We start from the raw sequence: 21,191 nt of genomic DNA, 5'->3' as shown, positions 1-21,191 counted from the left end.
GGCCAAACACAGTTATTCAGAGACTGTGTAGCTCTACCATCACTTTAATACTTCATAATCGAGACATCCGGATTTCCCTGTTTTTAAGCTTGACATTGAACCAGCAACCAATGGAAGGGCATGTGGAGGAGGATGCTGGAGATTACTGTAGGGGTCAGGCCTGGGAAGTGGGTATCTCACTTCCAACCATATCCCATTGGACAGAACTTTGTCACATGTTCCCATCTCACTCCAAAGGAGTCTGGAATGCAATTTAACTTTGTGCCCAGGAGCAAAAGGAAAAGTGAATTGGTGAACCCGTAGCAGTTTTTGCCATAGTTTTCCCTTTTGATCACCCTGTATAGGTTTCACTATTCCTATCACACACAGAATAAAGTCACTCTGTTCTCAAAGGAGATAATTCCAGGCCCCTTCCAGCTCAAAGTCCATGATCTCTGAGTTATGTTCAGCCATCCCTGTCAGGTCCAGCTGTGGTACTCTGCGGTCTGGTAACCTATGAACTAAAAAAGTTGTATGCTGCCCCCCAAATGTAATCTGGGGTGAAGCAGGATCTTGATAACCTCAGTAAACACTGCCATGTGCAAAGGAGAGGAATGGGAGACACAGCAGTCACCTGGCCGTAGGGGTTCTGGAATACCAATAAGAGACATTATAAAAGCCACTAGATCAGCTTTCTTTTGCTGCATGACAAATTACTGCAGACTTAATGACTTAAACCAACACCCATTTATTATCTCACCATTCTGTACATCAGAAGTCCCAGTGGGCTTGGCTGGATCCTCTGTTCTGGGTCCCACAAGATTAAAATCAAGGTGCCAGCTGGGCTGGGCTCTCACCTGGAGGCCCTGGGAAAGAATCCATTTCCATGCTTATTTAAGTTGGTGGAAGAATTTTAGAAATTCTGCCTACCACAGTTGCCTACCTTGGATTAGATCCTGATTCTGCTTTCTGGGAGAAACTGCCATGTCCCATGTCCACTGTTCTCTGTGGCCCTTCATTTTGTACCATCTTTTTTGGTCCATTTTAGTGGGAATTAGAGAGTTATGCCTCGCTTTTACTATCGGCTTTCTGCTGGTATAAGCTTAGGATTCCCAAAGTTATTTTCCAACTTGAACAATCAAACGAGTTTTTAGTTCTGGCTTATGTTTCTTTGTAAATACAGTTTCCTCACAAACTTAGATTTCTGATTTGTTTGCTTCCATTTGATTCCTGTGTCAATAATTATACCCCAAATCCTTTCCCAGTAACAATTCTCAAGATATATTTCTTTGTTTTTTCAGCCCCTTGCCCCCCCATATCTCTCTATCTCTATCTCTAACTCTACCTCTACCTCTATCTCTATCTCTTTCTCTCTAATTTAATGGTGGCTAGTTCATTTAAAAGCATGAATGGAATATCCTTAATCTGGTCTTTGTGGTACGACTAAGTTGATCTGAGTTCAACTGAGAAATTTTATGGGTTCTTTTTTACTCACAGCTCTTTTTAGCTTTACTTTTGGGGGTTTAGAAGCACACATTTTCTAACCCTTCAGTCTGAAAACTCTATTTTTCTCCTTTCTCCATCCAAATAGCCAATTTTTTGCTGAGTGATTTTTTTCTTGCAGCACCTTGCCAAAGACAGCCAATAAAAATTCACATACTCTAACACTCTGATTCTTTCCTACTACTTCCTCTACACATAGGCTGTCCTTGAGTTTACTCTAAATCAGTGGTTCTCAACCTTTTGGCCCTTTAAATACAGTTCCTCATGTTGTGACCCAATCATAAAATTATTTTCGTTGCTACTTCATAACTGTAATGTTGCTACTGTTATGGATCGTAATGTAAATATCTGATATGCAGGATGGTCTTAGGCGACCCCTGTGAAAGGATCGTTCCACCACCAAAGGGGTCGTGACCCACAGATTATCATGGGTAAGACTTGACCAAATATTTTTGTTTTATTCACAACATGGGTCACACTATGGGTCACACTATTTCCAGTCCCTGATATTAGTTTCTTATTTCTTGCCACTTGAGTGCTAAGCCAGTGCTTCATATTTTGAAAATTTGTTAATGAAGCACCCCATTTCTGGTTCAAATGTATGCATTAGTCAGGGTAGACTAACTGCTATAACAAATATTTCTGAATTTTTGTGGTTTAATACACTAACATTTTGTTTCTTGCTCATGTCACAGTTGAATGCTTCAAGTGCCCATTCAAAAACTCAGCTTCCACCTAGTGGTTCCGCCATCTTCTTGGGCCTCAACTGAATCCTCTGAATTTGATAGGAACAGAGGGGAATAAAGAGAGTGTAAAGTATTGGGTAAGATAGTTGTGTTTCTAGGAAACTAGATCTGAAGGTCTACATTTCCCTGCACCTAGCTGCAAGAAAGACTGAAAGATGTAGTCTACCTATGGAAATTAGGTTGGTAAACACTTACCAGTCTCAATCACAGAAAAATGTATTAATTACAAAAACCATGGGCAAAGAAGGTACTGGAGAACTAGTATCAGGCATAGGGAAGAGGAGAGGAATTGATCCAGCTTTTGTGACTGGGGACTTCTGGCTTGCTTCTGGGAGACGCAAATAGCCAATGGGGCAATATTGTTGGCTTGGCTCCACAAAATGAGGAGGCATTTTGCTATTGTCAAATGTTTGGAAATGTGCTTTTATTTTCAAACTCAGGCACATGACATGCTACAGTTCAATTCTAGCACACCTGTGTGAGGTTTAACAACATTTGGAACTGACAGCCAGTGCTACACAAATCCAGCCTCTCCCCCTCTGTTTACTCTGCAGGCTGAAGAGCAATACATATTGGCTTTGTAGTACCTAGAAAGTGAAGTTCCTTTCAGGAGGTGATAGCAACAACAGCACAAAACAACACATCGCTCTGCAACTGAGCCTAGGCACCAGAGTCCTAGGGCTAAGCAGGAATGTCAGACTTCAGAGGCATTTTGAGGGGAACTTTTATTTCAGATCAATATCACTTTAGGAAATACAGGGCCTGTTTCTCTCCGTTTCACGGCTGCTTTGACAACAGTTCCATCGCTTCAGGTCAATCTTTGCTTTTCAGAAAAGAAATACCGATAAGTACTTTTTTCAGGAATACTCGTGGAAATGTGATTACTCCTATGCCCCTTCTTTTTCTCAACCCCCTTTACTCTCAGAGTAGTTTGGGTGAGGACCTTGTCTGGGAGGACTCTTGCAGGTCTTTCTGTGGAGCAGCTGGAGGTTCAGGAACTCACTGCAACCCCCTTGCTGGCCTTTGTCTCAACTGGAAACAAAGGTCACAACCTTGTGGCCAAGTGGACAATGGATCCTCTGAGCCTGGTCCTTTAAGAGTGGCTGAGACTGGACATTGCCAGCCAAAAGCCTCATCTCACAGCCACTCTCTCAGGAACTCTATTTGCATCCTGTCTTTGGGCTCTGAGGACCCAGAGCTCCTTCAGTATGTCCAGCCTCCCTGGAAAGGGAAGGTAAACCATCCATCCATGCCCCCAAAGTCTGTCTGCCTTGATCTGCACCTCTTTACCTAATGGCACATCCGTGGTCCATCCTGGCTTGGGTTTCTCTCACAGTGATTTGCTAGCCACTGTAAAGGACATCCCCCTTAAATCAACATGCTGTTCTAACGTGGGGCCTAATTTAGGTGGGTCTCCTGAAAGGAGTGGTTGCATTAAGCCTGGTTCTTGAGCTTGGGAATGATGTTGCTAGCCGGGCCTCATTTCTGTTCTCTCTCAGAGCAGATTGAAAAATATTAGAATAAGCTGAGGCTAATAAAGATGTTACTGTTCTTATAGAAATAGTGGTGATGCTGGTGCTGGTATTGGGAAGTATGCAAAATTTCAGCTGTCCTCAAGCTACTCTCCACCACCTTGAAAGGCTCCCTTGTTCTTTTGATCAGCATTTAATGACAACCTCCCCAGCATTAGCCACCATGCTAAGCCCTTACCCAGAAAATGGGTAAGACATGGTTCTTGTCTTTGAGGAAAAATTGCTGGGGGAGAAAGACACAGAAATAAGTTATTGTTATACACTGTCATAATGATCAGTAAGGAAGATGTTTTAAAAGTGCCAGAAAGCACAGAGAAGGTTGTGCCCTATTGTGTGGGGTATAGTGGGGAGTTGGAGGAGGTAATTAAAGCCTATATGGAGGGGATGATTTTTCACTTGGTCTTGAAGAATGACCAGGAAAAAAAATCACAGAAGAAAAACTAGCGAGTGGAGGAACAGAACTGTGAGAGAAAACAGGTTAGTCTAGGCACCAGAAATGGTTTGGAGGTGCTGAAGGGTCTGGACTGTAAGGTGTCCAATTAGGAGACCACTGGAAGAGGCCATTTGTGCAGTGGTTAAGAGCACAGCCTCTGGGCCAGCCTGCCTGGCTTTGAGTTCTAGCCCCATGATTTACTAACTAGGTGTCCTCCGAGAGCTACTTGTATTTTTTGTGCTTCAGTTTCCTTAGCTGAAAATGAGAAGACTAGTACCCATCTCATAGTTTTTGTTTGTTTTCCTTGAGGACTAAATGAATTAATACCTACCTGGTACCTAGAACTGTGTTTCATAGTAAGTTTTATATTATAACTATTAGCAACAAAAACAAACAATTTCAACAACAAAACAAAAGCAAAACAACCACAACAAAACCCACACAGAAACCAATACCCCCCAAAACTGATGAGGGATGAATGAAGACTGTGAAGGTAGAGCGAGAGGTCAAATTGAAGGTGGGGTGTGCTCTATCAGTGTTCTACTAAACAATTGGGGATGCTCTGAAACACATGTTTGAGTTGAGAATTCCATTTGAACTGAAGCACTAGATGTAGTTGCACACTTATCTGTGGGCACATGGACGCTGAAAGCACACCGGGTCTCCTTATTCACCTGAGAGTCGAATTAACTTCTCCCAATGGGGAGAGAACAAATAGGGAGTAGACTGTGCTGTACAGCAGTTTGGAATTGTACTTGAAATGGAGACCAGCAAGTTCACTATTAAAGCCATGAGTTTGCAGTGTTTTTCAAACATCTTAAATCCACGTAGAGAGCTCATTGAACAGGTGCCTGGTGACTGCCCCAAACCTAGTGAATATCTGTGGGTTGGCTTTATCCAGAGCACCCATAGCACACATTTGGAGGCTTGTTGGCTTCATGCACATGTGTGCTGTGTGTATGTGTGTGTTGTTTGTGTGTACAGATGCATATATATTAATTCACATCTTCCCATTGCATTTCAAGCACAGAGCTAAACTCAGTCTAAATATTTTTCTGAGAAACCTTTCCTATTTCTGTAAAGAGAAACTCTCTTTCAAAGGGGCAGAAAGAGAGTGAGAATGAGATAGGAAATGGGAAGATATTGACGTGGTGACTCCTAATTCCAGGCCTGTTCCTTGGGGTTGGAGTTGGCCTTTAGGCACAATTCTTCCTGATTCCCTATTGCAAAGAGGAAATAAATGGAAGAGTGAGCTTTTCACTGTCCCCTGCAGTGAGCCAAGGCAGGCGACCTTCCCTTCTATTAGAGTTCCTTGGTGAAGGTGATTTCTTCATCTACTGGCTGCTTTCCCAGGAAAGTTTTGTTGATCCTCTGAGAACATCAGTTACTATGTATGAAGAGCTGCCACAGAGGAGCTGATTGTGAAAGAACCCTTGCTCATTCTCTGATGGACCGGTGGCAGCGTGCTCACACCCGGGCCTGACACCACTATAACTTGGGGAAAGGGTGATGGGCTGTGTGTAGGAGCAGGGTACTGGCTGGATGTCAGGTTTCCTACTGCTCCGTAGGCTGCTCATTCTGGAGTCCTGAGCTCCACCAGGAGTCCCTCTGGGCTGCTGAGCAAGTGGATCTTCCAAGGGGCCCATCGGGCTGCTCCACACAAGAGTTATAGGAATTGTACAGCCCCAAGACCACAGTCAAGACCAGCATCGCTGCGGCCATCATCCAGATGACTTGCCAGTGCTGACACAGTTTGGGATACAGGACTTGTAAGAAATGAACCAATTCTTCAAGTTTGCTGTCAAATGAAAAAATAGGTGGAGGGTTTAGTATGTTGAGCACAAATATGATGCCCAGACCCATACTTCTCTGTCTGGACACTTTCTATGCTATCTAGAGCACTGGTTCTCCAACTCAGCAGTGTATAGAGTCTCTTGGCAGCACTTATTCAAAGTACCCAGGCCTACTGAATAAGAAAGAGTTTCCAAAGGTATGGTCTTGGTATCCATAGTTTAAATTTTCCTTCAAGTGATTTTGATGCCACCAATCCATAGCCTTGATATTGGGAGCTACTGAGATACAATACTCTTTGCTTGTTTGATCCTTCACTCACTTACCCATGCTCTCATCTGTTCACGAGGTGGTCATAGATATCTGAACTCTCCCAAGCCCCAACATATAAGGTTGGCTGACCACACTCCCACGCATTCAGACAGGACCAGCATCTTTTCTACATTTAACGGTATTAGTGATCAGTTCCACGTTCTAATCTTTGTCTGCCTCCATGTTCAGACACATAGTTTGTTGTCCTCATTTCCACATCTGACTATGTTCAGAGTGGGAGGATTATGCTAAACTCATAAAAGACTTGATGTCAATGATAAACGACAAAGAACCAGATCAACCTCAAGAGTTCATTTTAAACCATCCCAGGGCAACCAGAGGACTAGTAGCTCCAGCAACCTCTAGATGGCTTATTCAAGGTATTTTCTCAACCCTGTTAATTTTTATTCCCTAATCTTTCCCTCCTCCTCTTTCTCTTCATGCTCTTCTCTCCCCTTTCCACTCACTTTTTTCTCTCTTCCCTCCTTGCTTTTCATCTCTGTCCTCCTCCATTTTTTGCCTGCTTCACTCCTCTCTTTCCAACTGCCTTTCAACTTTTCCACTCTTTATGGCCTAGTGAAAAGATATTCTGTCAGATGGCCCACTTTAAAGAGTCTATTCTTAGATCTCTGTGGAGAAGCCCTGGACACATCTATTTTTGAGTATATACTACATATATATAGATAGATAGATAGATAGATAGATAGATAGATAGATAGATAGATATACATTTATTCAAAAATGAGAATATTGAGGATTACCAAATGGAGGAGGTGAGAAAAGTGACAGGGGGCTTTCTGAAGATCTTGAGGCTCACATAGACACTGAAATATGCAGACTATTTGCTGAGAAGTAGAGAGCTCTACTTCAGAGTTAGTAGAAAAAAGACACCATAACAATGGATAAAATGACTCACAAATACCCTCTTTAGAAAGGGGCCAGATACTCAAGGGGGCCTGCCTCCGATGCTGCACTAAGGCACTGATTAGTTTCTTTTCCATGTGGGAACCCTCTGATGATCGTTTCAGGGACAATTAAGCAAAGCAAAATAGTGATCACATCAGCTGAGGTGAAAATCATCAACTATTTCTCAACTCTTGGGAAGGGAGAGCTTAGAAGTGGAAGCTTATTTTCTTTCAGCTCCATTTAAACTATTTAAATATAATTGTATGCTAAAATGCAGCCTTTCTTTTCAGTTTCAGCTATATTTCCATGCCCAAAGCAAACTGGGAAAATGCCACTCTAGCCCCACCCTTATGTGGGACAGCACAGGAGAAGGTCAAGATCTGGTTTTGTGACCCTCAGCTGGTCACCTGTTTTCAGCCTATAAAAGAGATTAGAAATAGAATTATATTAGAAATAGAATTCCTTTGGAAATCAATTTTTGGTTGTATTGAGTTCTACCCATTCCTCCATAGGGAGGGGTGAAGATGCTTCCCCCTCACCTGGGCCTAGAGAGGGGCTTCAGGGATACTGTTTGGAGAGTTCGATATATTGCAATAAGGGGGAGACAGTTGTGTGTGACTCACACCTGAGAAATTTAAGGAGCAGGGATCTTGCTGAAGTGCTTTGTGGCATCAGAGTAGGGGGGACATGATGGGGAAAACTACCTTCCCACCAATGGTGGGCCAAAGGTAGATGTTTCACCTCACCTGGATGTAGTCAGGTGAAGGAGAGCTGGTATAAGATGCCATGGTTTCTGTCTGGAAATGCTACCTAGAAGCTGAACAAGGAAGGTATACTTCCAGATGTTCAAGGACCAAGAGACTGATTTTAAGTAACCAGCTGGAAGAGATGCATTCAACCTCATAAAGGGACCTGCAACTGAAAGAGCCTGAGCAAAGGTTTGAATGTGTGTGATGCTGGGGTGGGAGGAGTGGTTTTCTCTGAAGGTCGCATAAAACGCCATACTAAACAAAGTCAGAAAGTCAGCTTTAAATGCCTGCCAAAGCCTCAAGCCCAGTCACAATAATACCAGTCAAGTATTGCCTTTCCTACTCCTTAATCTACATTCCCGTTCTCAGCATTAATCCTGGAGAGGTCAGGCACTGCAACAGCAAAGCGGGGGTGAAGGGCAGGAGACTGAGAGAGAAGCCTTGCTCTCAATCCCCACTGCAGACTTCCTTCCTGAAGCAGACCAGCACTGGGGGAGGGGAGACACTTGAACTTTATAAGTTCAAGCTTTTCACTATTTCAGGGAACTGCCCATTTTAATTGCTGAAAGGAGGTTATTCTTGGGATTTAAACTTGACCAGAGGACTTATGTTTTCAGAGAGTTATTGGGAAAGTAAAGGAATGTACTTAAAACCATACAGCAGGTTTGAACAGGCAGTGGGAGAAAAGGTAAAAGTTTTCTGTTGCACCTTGTGAGTCTTACTTACTTGTTCAATGTAAATGTCAGAAGACTGTTCTCTGTTTTAATATGGGAAAGATACTGGATTGATTCACTAAGTTCATTTAAGCTGATCCTCCAGAAAATAATATTTATAACAGATTACATTATTATATATTATTAAATATAGTAGACATTCAGACAAAAAGACTTTAGTGTTTGTTGTTGAATCTCTTATATAAGGGATCAACTACTGGGGTTACCCCAGTGTTTTTTGTTTTGAAATTCACTAAGTAGGACATGGACTTTTAATGACTTCAGACCTTGCCTGTTGGTGAGATGGCAAAATTTCATGGGGAATCACATTTGAATGCAGGTGCCTACAGACAACTGTGTGTGTAAGGGATTCAGAAATGAATGAACTGCTTGGCATTGAAGAAAACAGCTCTCAGGGCTAGTCTGGCTTGGGTTACAGTTGAGGAAGGGAAACTGTAACTTTGAGTGTGCAGTTTCTATGATAGCAGTGTCTGTCATCATGCTGGGCCTGAAAAGGCGAAGCTATATCCCTGTGCTGAAGGACAAGGACCCTTCTGAGGGCTGTGCTGACGTCTGGTATCCATCACTTGTGGTATACACATGTACTCAAGACCAAATGTAAGTCTGAAAGGGAGCCAAGGGATAGAGAGGACAAGGTCTCGGGATAGGCAGGACCAAGAGGATGCTCTCAGATGATGGATGCATAGAGTGGCCATTTCTTTAGGCAGCTGACCAAGAGCTGTACAGAGAGCGATCCAGGCATAGCCTTATTTTCTCTGGGGTTTCATGAAATGGGAGGGAGCCACCAATCTTCTGAGATCAAATTAGCTAGATAAGGATTCCAGCCCTGTGCCTTGTAAACCAGACTGTTTATATTCCATGTACTCTCTGTTTAGTTCTCGTTTGTTCTTTCTTGGTGTTTGGAAATGTTAGAAGTTCCAGCCTGTGTTAGCTGGATTGAAGGGAGTCAAAGGAAGAGCTGTTGTCCAGGCCTGGGCTTGACTGCATTAAGGGGAGGAAGGCATTGTGGTGGTCTGCAAAATAAGAGCAGATGACCCCAAGAGAGAAAAGACATAAGGAGATCAGGATCCAGCTGCTTGGAGAAGGGACTACGCTTTCACTGTTGAAACTTGGGGGTTCTTTCAGTAAGAGAGGTGGTGCATCCTAGTGCAGGTTGTTTTCACTGATGAAGCGTTTTCTCCAGATCTTCTAGATAACTCTTCCCTTGGACATGGGGGTGAATTCATGTAGGCAGAGACATTTCACTCTGGTTGAATCTTCCACTAACTGTGCTCTATTGTCCCTCTGTGCTTTGAAGTATATCTATCTCATGTTTAATTTTCATTTTATTACCTTATTTGTTACATGTGTGTGATTTCCAGAGTCTGTCAGCAATGAAGCATAGACACATATCCTATCCCAAGTTTAGCAACTAATTAGATAATTAATCATTTTGGCTGGAGCCATTCTCAAACCTAGGATAGCCTGGGGATCTAAAAACAAAGATTTTGGTGAAGTGTTCCAACTTTTCTGTAACTACATTTTCAAACATCATAAATCAAGACTTCTGGTTTGAATGTACTAATAGAGACAGGAGGGTAGAATATGTGAAAGTGGGGCTATCATTAAAAACCAGAACGTAGATAGGACAAGATGCAGGATCTATACTATCTTTATCTACATTTATATATATTTTCCAGACTTAGAGAAAAATACACTTGAAATACACAGTATATCTAAAATACCCAATCCAAAGTGAAACCAATGTCCAGATGACCAAGCTTGTTTGATCAGTATGGAAGGGTCCTATTGGAAACTCACCTTTGTCACCAAGCTGAGTTTGTCCCTTGCACCCATCTATTCTCTCTGTCTCTGTTCTTGTAAGAAACCCCCTCTGGGGCTTTAGGCCAGCTCCCTTGACCATGGTCCATTCATGGGGATACTAGTAGCTGGAAAAGGAGCTAACCATGGCTGGGCTAGGAAGGACTCCAGTCAGTCCCTCGCAATTAGTTTCTCGGCTCCTGATTATAGCTCTCCACCACCACTACCATGACCACTACCACCACCTATGATCTCTCAGCTCTTGCAAATATCCCCTTGTTAATTAATTTGACTCTTGGGAATTTCCTCTGCCTCCTCTCCAAACATGAGTGTCCTCTTGGTTTCTGTTGGCTGCTCATTTGGGCCCTAGACCGACTGATGCCCTGGCCTGGCATTTCCAGAGATGTTGTGCAATTAATGAATCATGACCCATTTTGGCAGTGGCAAGGGCTCCAACCTGCTTCTCTGGTCCTTTCCCTCTTCCTCACTTTCTTCTGCCTCTTCAGGTTCCTCAGGACCCTCACTCTTCTGTTCTTCTTCCTCCTCCTTTAGGCCTTTAAACTCTTTGGTCTTCTTTAGATCTTCCTGGTATCTAGAAGGCAAAAAAGGAACAATCAAGTCTGGGAAGGCCAGGCACAGAGCATCCTTTCCTGAGGTCCAAGAGGAGAGGGCTTGAGCATCCCCAATAATTACGCACTTCCTGTGGTTCCACAAACAGGAAAAAGCTGGGAAGCTCCACTGAATCCCATGGCTCATGTCAGTACAATTTCCCCTCAATCTTCAGTCATCCTTCCTGTTTATGAAAGTGTGACAAAACTGACAGGGAAAAATGTGACCAGGTTCTTGTTCTACCAAACATTCAGTGGGGCTAAGATTACAACTGTTTTCTATGTAACCTTGGTGAGTGAGCTCCTCACCTGTAAAATGGAGAGGGTGTCATTCATCTCACAGGGTGTGGGAATGTTCTAAGGAAGTACCAGGCATACGACTTGATCTAGTGAGGGTGACACCTGTCACACAGGCTTGCTGGGAAGTTTTACCAAAGTGGCAGGCACACAGCTTGTCTTAGAGAGGTACTCAATAAATGTTTACAAAGCCAATGGAGTCATTTACCCTCACGCATTCTGAGTACAGAGGACAGCTGTGGGTTAAAAGACAGGCTTTCCTACGGAAACCCTTCTGATTTCCTTCTCCCAGGATCAGTGTTACACTGAATATACACTTCCTGCCCGTCCTACAGCTGAGTGTTTAAGGCCAGCACAGCTTGGCTGGAGCAACCTCAGGGTAGTGTGCATGGCTGCCACACAGAAGCCCACAGATTTCACACCAGTGGGAAGCTCTGTCTCCCTAGAAGTCACAGGAAAAGAAGCTCAGGATGTGATGCCTGGTCAGAGGTAATTTTCTGTCTGGCCAAGTCAGTACTCTGTCCCATCTGTGACTGACAAACCAGAGTTGCTATTGAAGCTCAATTAGAGAAGAGGACAGTTGGAAGTTGAGGATACTCCAGTTGACGGGAAGAAGGAAAGGCTGAGACAACTGTAGCAAGAGGAGTTGCCGCTGCTCCTGGGCTTTTTTGGCAGCAGCATGACTGTTCTGGGTGCTCAGGAAGCCTCAGGCACCATCAAGAAGAACCCACCCAGAGCCCTTGATTTTGAGATCATTCTGGGCAGTGATGTTCTGGTGGCATTTTGCCTAAAAAAAGGGCAGCCTTGTTATTGTCTGACCACACCCTCTCTCCCTGCTTCCTCCTGTCCTTCCTGTGGAACAGTACTGCTATTTTCTATGTAGTTCCTTACTGAGGCAAGGAGGTCCTGGGGCCACTGGTTGCTTCCCTCAATCCTCTAAGAGCGGTTCTCAACCTGTGGGTCGCAACCCCTTTGGGGGTCGAACGACCCTTTCACAGGGGTCGCCTAAATACATCTTGCATATCAGATATTTACATTACGATTCATAACAGTAGCAAAATTACAGTTTTGAAGTAGCAATGAAAATAATTTTATGATTAGGGGTCACCACAACATGAGGAACTGTATTAAAGGGTCGCGGCATTAGGAAGGTTGAGAACCACTGCTCTAAGAGAGAGGAAGGCCTGTGGGAAAGATTCTTCTGAGATCTGCCGAGTGACCTCACAGGGGCTGAAGTCTAACTCACCTCTTATTGTACGCTTCTTCCTCCATCTTGGCCTTGGTCTCCTGGCTAATCTCCAGGCAGCTCAGGGTTGGTGTGGGAGCAGAAGCTTCACAATCTGGGTCCCCATTTGTTTTTCCACTAGTGAGAAGAAGGAAGCACAGGGCGTCCTTTCAGGGACAGATTGGGCATCTGAAAACCAAACCACGTCTTTGGCCTGATTGCTGATCAGAAGTGAGGAAACCCATTGCATTGAGTTAATTTCAATCCTTCTACCTTGAGACAAGATTTATAAAGGCCCTAGTTCATGAATCTTTCCTGGACCCCCAAACATCTAATACTGCTTCAGTTCCCCTTTTCCTCATGCTCCCAAATCTACCTTTGTTCTTTTTTTTTCCACCTTCATTCTTATTCCAGAGATGCTGTGGGTGGACAGACAGCTATTGGGACAGACAGCACCAGATAAGAAAGATGGAGACAGACCAAAATGTTCAGTGGCTTTCCATTCCTATGTCCATCTTTTGTTTCATTCATGTTAATATCTACTGAGTACTGATTAAGTCACAGGCATCTTGTAATATGCTGAGGACACATCATAAAATAAATGAGCTTAGAAGAAAAAAATCCAAAAAAAGGAAAGAAAAATATGTAATTCATTGCAAGTTGTGATAACTTTTATGATAGAAACAAACTGTGTACAGTGACAGAAAGTAATGAGAGAATCTGCTTAGACAGAGTGGTCAGAAAAGGCCTGAGCTGGTGTAATGAAGCACAGATTTAAAAGATGAGAAGTCATTAGTTGTATCTATAACAGAGGAAATATCAGTCTAGATCCGTGATCGGCAAACTGCGACTCGCGAGCCACATGCGGCTCTTTGGCCCCTTGAGTGCGGCTCTTCTAAGCCTTAGGAGTACCCTAATTAATAACAATGTACCTACCTATATAGTTTAAGTTTAAAAAATTTGGCTCTCAAAAGAAATTTCAGTCGTTGTACTGTTGATATTTGGCTCTGTTGACTAATGAGTTTGCCGACCACTGGTCTAGATAGAGGATGCAGGATGAGTGAAGACCATAAGACACAAAAGACGCAGAGATGCTCGAGGAACTGAAAGGAGGCAGTAAGGCAGGAGTTACTAGTAACTTTTGGACAAGGGTCATCTCAGTGGAGATATCAAGTAGTAGTTGGATATACCAAAGGCTGAAGAAATTATATTGGTATTATCATCATATAGATGATAGTTAAAACCAAGGGATGGGTAAGGCTGAAGAAATTCATTTGGTATCATCATATCATATAGATGATATTTAAAGCCTAGGGAAATAATATGAGGAAAGATGAGGACCCAGGACCAAGCCATAGACATCTTTGTCCTTAGCTCAGGTGGAAAAGGAGTGACAGAGGAGATTGAAAAGTAGCAGTTAGAGAAGTAGGAGAAAAAGCCAGGAGAGCATGAAGTCCTGGGAGCGCAGAGAGGCGAGGATGCCAAGGAGGGAGAGTTGTGTGTCATACACACACTTTTGAGAGTCCGAGTCAGATAAGTACAAAGTGATTCTTAGATTTGATAATATGAAGGTCAAGAGGAGTTTTGATGAAATGGCAGAAGTCAAAGACAGATTGAAATGGGCTTAGTAAAGAATGGGAGGTGAGAAAGGGGAAGACATAGACACAACAATTTGACTAGGAAAAGGAATAGAAGAGTGTGTAGGGGGAATGCATAGCTAAAGAAGTGGGTTAAAAGATGAAAGCACATTTGAATGTGGGTAGAAATGATCCAGTAGAGGGGATGAGAGAAAGAGGATAACCAAAGGAACAAATTATATGAAAAGGGAAGCAGAGACAGATCTTTTAAAAGATTGAGAAACTTCTCCTTGGTTATAACAGAGGGGATGGTAGGCTGCAGGTTGGGTATTTGGTGAAGATGAGAGGGCTACTATCTAATAGATTAAATTTTCTCTATAAGGTGAAAGACAAGGTCATCTACTGAGAGTGAGGTAGAGAGGCCTAGGAAGGCTTGAGGAGAGAGGAGAAGGCATAAAGGAGTCGTGTGTGTGTGTGTGTGTGTGTGTGTGTGTGTGTGTGTGTGGCGGGGGGAGACAGACATGTTAGAAAATTATAGTAGGATGGCTGGGCAGTGCTAGGAGCCTATTTGAGGTATGGGATCACAAGGTATAAGGAAGTATCCTGATAGCCATGCCTTCACTACAGTATAGATTCTGCAGCCCTCCTAGGTCACCAGAATCCCAACAGGAGTCATGTCAAGGAGGAACCCTCAAGTAAGGCAGAAGAGTGAGCAGAGCTTTTCAGCCAAGAGTCTGAAAGTCACAGCTGCCACCCTCTCCAACCCCTCAGACAAGCTTTATGAGTGAGGCTTATATATTCTCCTCATCTCTTAGTTTTCCTCAGACCTTGTAAACTTTACATTTCATCAGGTTGGAAACCAAAACCCATTGTGAACAAGAAAAATAAAACTCTAAAAATATCATCTATTCATAACTTATCTCCTTTTGCAAATTACATTATCCACTCCCTTCCATGTGATCTTTGCCTAATGTGCAGTTTCCTATTTGTCCAAACAATTGGAACAAGAGCAGAAAAAACATAGTTAGAGCCAAAGGCAGGGAAAGTAATTATTTTATTAAATAAATGTTTATATTAGAAGTAAAGTATTGGCATCAGACTTCTAATTTCTTTTATCTACAGCTGTCAACCTTAGAGGTTAATTATAAATGTGTCTGAAGGAGGTCAATATAGTATAGGAAGAAGAACCCTCCTGAGGCAAACATGGGTTCAAACCCCAGCTCCAACATGTGCAGATTACTTAACTATCCTGACCTTCAGATTCCTCAACTGTCAAATGAGGATAATACTCTATACCTGAAGATGGTAGCGTAAGAATTAATGAAGAAATATAAGTAAATTTCCTGCAATATGGTACTCAACAAATGATACTATTTATTCTTAGTTATACACTGAATTTATTGGTAGAGTTTGGTAGCAATCTGATGTTCTTTCAAACCTGATCTAAAAATAAAATCCAAGATGATAAATTATCAGGGGGTTATTTATATCTTCAAGAGAGAACTTGACATAGATTTCTCTGATACTCCAGAATCAGAGGAACCCTAAATGTGACTTTAAAGTATGGTAAAATTAACATAAAATTGTTTTAATAAATTTTTCAAGTGTGTGTATATTGTGCCATAAAACACTCAAGAACTTTTAAGTTTTGTTGACCAAGTGATAGTAAACAAAACTTTCATTGCCCTCAGGTGAGTGCTCTGTAGAGACTAAAACTTTCCCCTAGTAAAGCGAGGAAGCCCATTTCAACAACTTTTTAACATGTGGATCTTCTGTCCAGGGTCCAGATCTCCCAGGTTGACTTGATCACCCTGTTCAACTCAACTCACCTATGGGGCTTTAGTTCTTAACATGCTTTCACGTATGTTCTCTCACTTGACCTTCCTGATATGAAGAGCTAACATCTGTCCTATGTGTCAGGCTATGTGATAAGGTCTCACTTAAGACAATAACCGAATAAGATAAGTGATACTATTATTCTCAGTTTGACAGGCAAGAAAACCAAAACTCAGCAAAGTTAAATAACCAGCCCAAGATCAAACAGTGTTTGATAGAGCTCAAATTTGATCCTATGCAGGCTAACATTTGCCCATTCTCTTGACTGCTCTATATGCAACCCATGTGGGGGATTTTCCCATATGAAAGATGAGAAACCAAGTTCAAGATGAGTAAGTGACTTGCCTACGTTCACATTATTGGTGGTTGGTGGGCCTGGCTGGGACTCTCTCCTTGGTCTTCTAACTTCATGTCAAAGTACACTTTCCACAGCTCCATGAGCCCTCTGTTCAAACAGAAGTCTTTTCCTGGGGCTCTGAGCAGTGTGAGGGGTTCCAGGAAACGGGCTAAGTGAGGCCATGCCTGCTCATAAGCTGAGTCATGGCTTATGATTTGGCCCTTCTTTTAAAGGTTGCTTGTTTAGAGTGAGAGATAGGTTAGGAAAACCTTGATTTAATACTGGGGAGGATGGGAAGTAGGGGGAACACACACTATGTGAAACGTTTGCAGTTATATCCTGACCTCTAGACTGAGCTTACAGTTCCTGAAATATCTTCTCCAACAACCTGGAAGTTTCTCCTTGTGTATCTTTAAGACTCAGCTCAAATACCTTCTCCTCTGTGGCATCTTAGTTATACACTGTGGTTAAAGTTGATCTCTCCCTCCCTCTGTGCCCTCATTACATCTCTGTTACAGCATAACTTGGAGATGGGGTGATTTTATGTTTTATCTACATGCCCATCTCTCCATGTGACTGTGACTGTAGGGAAGAGACTGTTTGAGTTGGAATGGTGCTTGGCAATAAGTGCCTTTAAGTGTTTGCTGAGTTACATTGACTTTACTGTGGCTCATCCAGTCCCTGCCTATTGATCTTATAAAATGGGCAGGTCGTGCTGTAAATGGCTATTTCCTGAAACCCAGTGTTTGGGTTGAGCTGAAGGAATCTTTATTCATGCCTGTAAACTTGGAGCTGAGCCCACACAGCTTGTGCCCACCCTAGGGATTTCTCAGCCAAATGCTCATAGATTGTGGCATCTATTCCCAGCCGAAATTTTGTATGCTTTTGGGGGGGGGAGTGGGGGGTCGTGGATGATTCATGATAATAAGGCTTATTGTTCTCTCATGTCCACCAAGTCAACAGTGTTTTTCATGATGCTCAGCTCTCAGTGACATGAGGGTTATTTAGTCAAAATGTGTTTGACCAGCAGGTATATTAAAGTCTATTTTTTCCATGTGGTAAATAATATTTGAAAGTGATTACAACACTTACCAATGGACACATCTTACCTTCTTGGGCTCACAATGTCTCTAAGCCACTCCTACTGCCACAGCTCCCTCAGACAAGACCAACCCAGGGGACCTGAGCTACAAAAGCTTCCTTACTCCCTATTACTCAGTCCCAGATTCCTGGGGCCCACTACTAGTTGATTGAGGGCTAATTCACTCCAGAATACTATCTGCAAAGGGGAGCTGCTTGCAGTACATACGTGATGTCATATGAAACCTCTAAGCAATTTACCCTGGCTATTTCAAAAGTGTAGAAAAATTGTTATTTTAGAGATCATAGTTAAAATTGTCCAGTGATTTATCAGTATAATGGTCCCTTTTATAAACCAGTCCTGTACATTAGCCATATGTGTGGCTTATTTGATCCCAGTGAATGGCTCCATGTATACCCTCACTCCCACCACTCTCTGCCTTCCACTCAACACCTGGCCCATAAGAGCTCTTTCAAAAACAGCTCTTAAATCCATCTCTTCTCTCTAGTCATACTGGACTTCTTTCTATTCTTCCAGTTGGAGAACCTATTAACAGGTTAAGAGCATGAATTCTGCTATCAGCTGTGTAACCTCAGGCAAGTGATGATTTCTCTGATTTTCAGTTTCCTCACCTATAAAATAGGGATATTAATACTACGCCTATCTATGGGATTATTATAAAGATTAAATTATATCATTAATGTAAAGCAATTGGAAACAGCACTTCACATAAAATGAGACACTGGCAATTTTTCTACACTTTTGAAACAGCCAGAGTAATTATCATCATCATTATTATTCCTTGACTTCATACTTTCTCACATTATATCTGGAATCCTGTTAGCCTTTAGGTCACTTAGTTAACTGTATAACTTTCAGGTTTCACTTTAAAAGTAAATTTCTAGAGGAAACATTTTTGGAAGCCCTCCCTCCCACAATACAAAATCTGGGTTAAGGTGCTGATTGTTGTGTGTGTTGTTCCCTTAGCAACCTGTACTTCATTACGCTGTCACCTATCACATTATATTATACTGGCCTGTTTCCCACCCATCTTTCCCATTAGACTTTGAGCTCCTTGAGTGCATTCTAGGTACCTGGCCCTTGGTCATTAATTGTCAAAGAAATGAAAGAATGAAAAATAATAAATAGTTCTTCTACTTGTGAAACTGTTCTTGAGTTTTGTTCTGCTTTAATCTTCATGAAACTTTAAATATAATAGTCCCCTATGCTGTACATCTGAAACTAATTCAAAATAATATTGAATGTAATCTGTAAATTCAAAAAAAATTTAATTAAAAAATTTAAAAAATATATAGTAGTCCCCTATTATCCCAAGTTTCACTTTCTGTGGTTTTAGTTACCCAGAGTTCACCACAGTCTGAAAATATTACATGAAAAATTCCAGAAATAAACAATTCATAAGTTTTAAATTGCATACTGTTCAGAGTAGAATGATGACATCTCACATTGTCCTGTTCCATCCTGCACTGGACTTGAATCATCCCTTTGTCAGTGTATCCATGCTGTATACGCTATGGCCTATACTAGTAATCACTTAGTATATCAACTGTCATGTATTCAAGTGACCTTTATTTTACTTAATAACGGGCCCAAAAATGCAAGAGTAGTGATGCTGGCAATTTGAATACACCAAAGAGAAGCTGTAAAGTGCTTCCTTTAAGTGAAAAGGTGAGTACATACAATAAAATATGAGAGAGAGAGACCACAGTCACATAACTTTTATTATAGTATAATTGTCCTATTTTATTTTTAGTTGTTGTTAATCTCTTACAGAAGCAGATTTATAAATTAAACTTTATTATGTGTGTGTGTGTTAGAGAGAGAGAGAGAGAGAGAGTAGTATATATAGGGTTCAGTACTATCTACAGTTTCAGGCATCCACTGGGGGTCTTGGCATGTATTCTGCATGGATCGGGGGGACTACTGCATGTGTCACTTTCTTATTTTTCTCTAAGTCTACAGGTTCTTAGCCCCTTGTTAAAAATGAAGAGCAGTTTACTAGGAAGTGGCCTACAAGAACAAGGCTCAGAATTTTCTCAAATCACATTGGGCATGCAGTCAGTGTAGGTATTTGCTAAAAACTAGCTACAGATAATTTTATCTTCTCATCATCTTTCACCTGCTTAGCCATTTCCCTTCTTGTTTAGTCACTGTATGCTTAGAGAAATGTGACATCTTTTTAACATCAAGCTGAATATAACAATCTTTAACAATATGGAGAAGGTAGCTAGAGTTGACTGTATTTGTGTTAGAAGACATGAATTTATTTTCACTCACAGATGGTCTCACTGTTAAGTCTCTGAGCAATCTGTTAAATGTTTCCAGTTTCATGAATTCAGATGGAAATCATTTAGCACATTTTAGAAATCCATGGGGGAAGCTGCTGTTAGTCCTGAGTCCCTCCTTCTTTGAATACTCCCTCCCCTTTTTACAGCCATATTTATTGGCTGGGTGTATTCCCAACAGTTGAGTCAGCCACAGTAGAGGTAATATATCATGGTGATCTCTCTTGGTAGCCCATAAGAGTGAGCTGCTACCCAGTTGAGTGGTTGAGAATCGACCTATGAACCAGAAGGTCACAGTTCGATTCCCAGTCCAGGCACATGCCCAGATTGCAGGCTCGATCCCCAGTGTGGGGCATGCAGGAGGCAGCTGGTCAATGATTGTCTCTCATCATTGATGTTTTTATCTCTTTCTCCCTCTCCTTTCCTCTCTGATATCAATAAAAATATATGTTTAAAAAAAAGAATGAGTTACAGACATATTTGTCACCACTGATGCTTATTCATCGCCACTTCTAATTTGGGGCTGCTGCCTATTGTCCCCAATTTTGCACCTCACTTTTTCCTACCAGGTTTACCTCAGGTTCTTGATGATCCTCACTGCCTCAGATAGACGTTCTCAGCTGGCCTGCACATTAGTTCTGCAGGGTCCAGGCCCTGCCCCATCATTGTCAGTTCCTTGAGGAGAGTGGGGACATAAATCTTCTGCTCTTTTTAGCTCTGTGAGCCAAGAGTTGGAAACAGGGCCATGTTGGGGACCTTCCTGGAAAAAGGGTCGGTGCATCCAAAGGCAGGATTGGAAGGGAGAATTTTAGTGTGCTTCTCATTCAGGGCATAAGTGACTATTTCTGGAGAGATTCAGAGACCATGGGCTAGACCAGTGGTTGGCAAACTCATTAGTCAACAGAGCCAAATATCAACAGTACAACAATTGATATTTCTTTTGAGAGCCAAATTTTTTAAACTTAAACTATATAGGTAGGTACATTGTTATTAACTTAATTAGGGTACTCCTAAGGCTTAGGAAGAGCCACACTCAAGGGACCAAAGAGCCACATGTGGCTCGCGAGCCGCAGTTTGCCGACCACGGGGCTAGACACTATGACTCTAGGGACTTGGTTAGATTCTGTAAACTTGGTTACATCCACATGGTTGTTAGTTTGTCATCCCTGTATAATTTCCTTATAGTGATCAGGAAAACAGGGAAACAAATAAACAAAAATACCCTATACAACATCAAGAAATTTTAAGCTTATGCGGGGTTAGATGGCAAAAAGAGGAAATGCTGGGAACACTTCAAGACTAATGTAGGATGAGTCATGGAGGGATGGGTTTGTTGTTGATGTACTGAGAGGGGATGAAAACATTGCTAAGTCTGGAGGTGAGGATCTTGGGAACTTGTTTGTACTGCAAAGGGGCCCAACATGGACATTTTTATCTGG

The 21,191-nt window shown here is 42.1% G+C and overlaps 1 protein-coding gene and 1 long non-coding RNA gene across 8 annotated transcripts in view; one reads left to right on the top strand and one right to left on the bottom strand.

Moving 5' to 3' along the window:
• Positions 1-21,191, top strand: part of LOC102438001 — a 153,893-nt gene that overhangs the window by 32,449 nt on the left and 100,253 nt on the right. The gene's annotated exons all lie outside the window — the stretch shown is intronic.
• The window catches only part of MRVI1 (murine retrovirus integration site 1 homolog), a 110,715-nt gene continuing 92,156 nt past the window's right edge, over positions 2,633-21,191 (bottom strand). For 6 of the 7 annotated variants that reach the window (XM_006089618.3, XM_006089617.3, XM_023754540.1 and 3 more), the window contains 3 exons: positions 12,637-12,753; positions 10,943-11,077; positions 2,633-5,991 (listed from right to left, as the gene is read on the bottom strand). In XM_006089618.3, coding sequence (XP_006089680.1) covers positions 5,748-5,991; positions 10,943-11,077; positions 12,637-12,753 — 496 coding nt within the window. In that variant the 3' untranslated portion in view covers positions 2,633-5,747. Of the gene's footprint in view, positions 5,992-10,942; positions 11,078-12,636; positions 12,805-21,191 lie in introns of those variants that run through there. The other variant, XM_006089621.3, reaches the window with a different exon arrangement.

The sequence above is a fragment of the Myotis lucifugus genome, unplaced genomic scaffold, assembly GCF_000147115.1.
Source record: "Myotis lucifugus unplaced genomic scaffold, Myoluc2.0 scaffold_61, whole genome shotgun sequence".
Taxonomy (NCBI): domain Eukaryota; kingdom Metazoa; phylum Chordata; class Mammalia; order Chiroptera; family Vespertilionidae; genus Myotis; species Myotis lucifugus.
The sequence above is the reverse complement of the archived record's forward strand: the minus strand, read 5'-3'. Positions and strand labels throughout refer to the sequence as shown.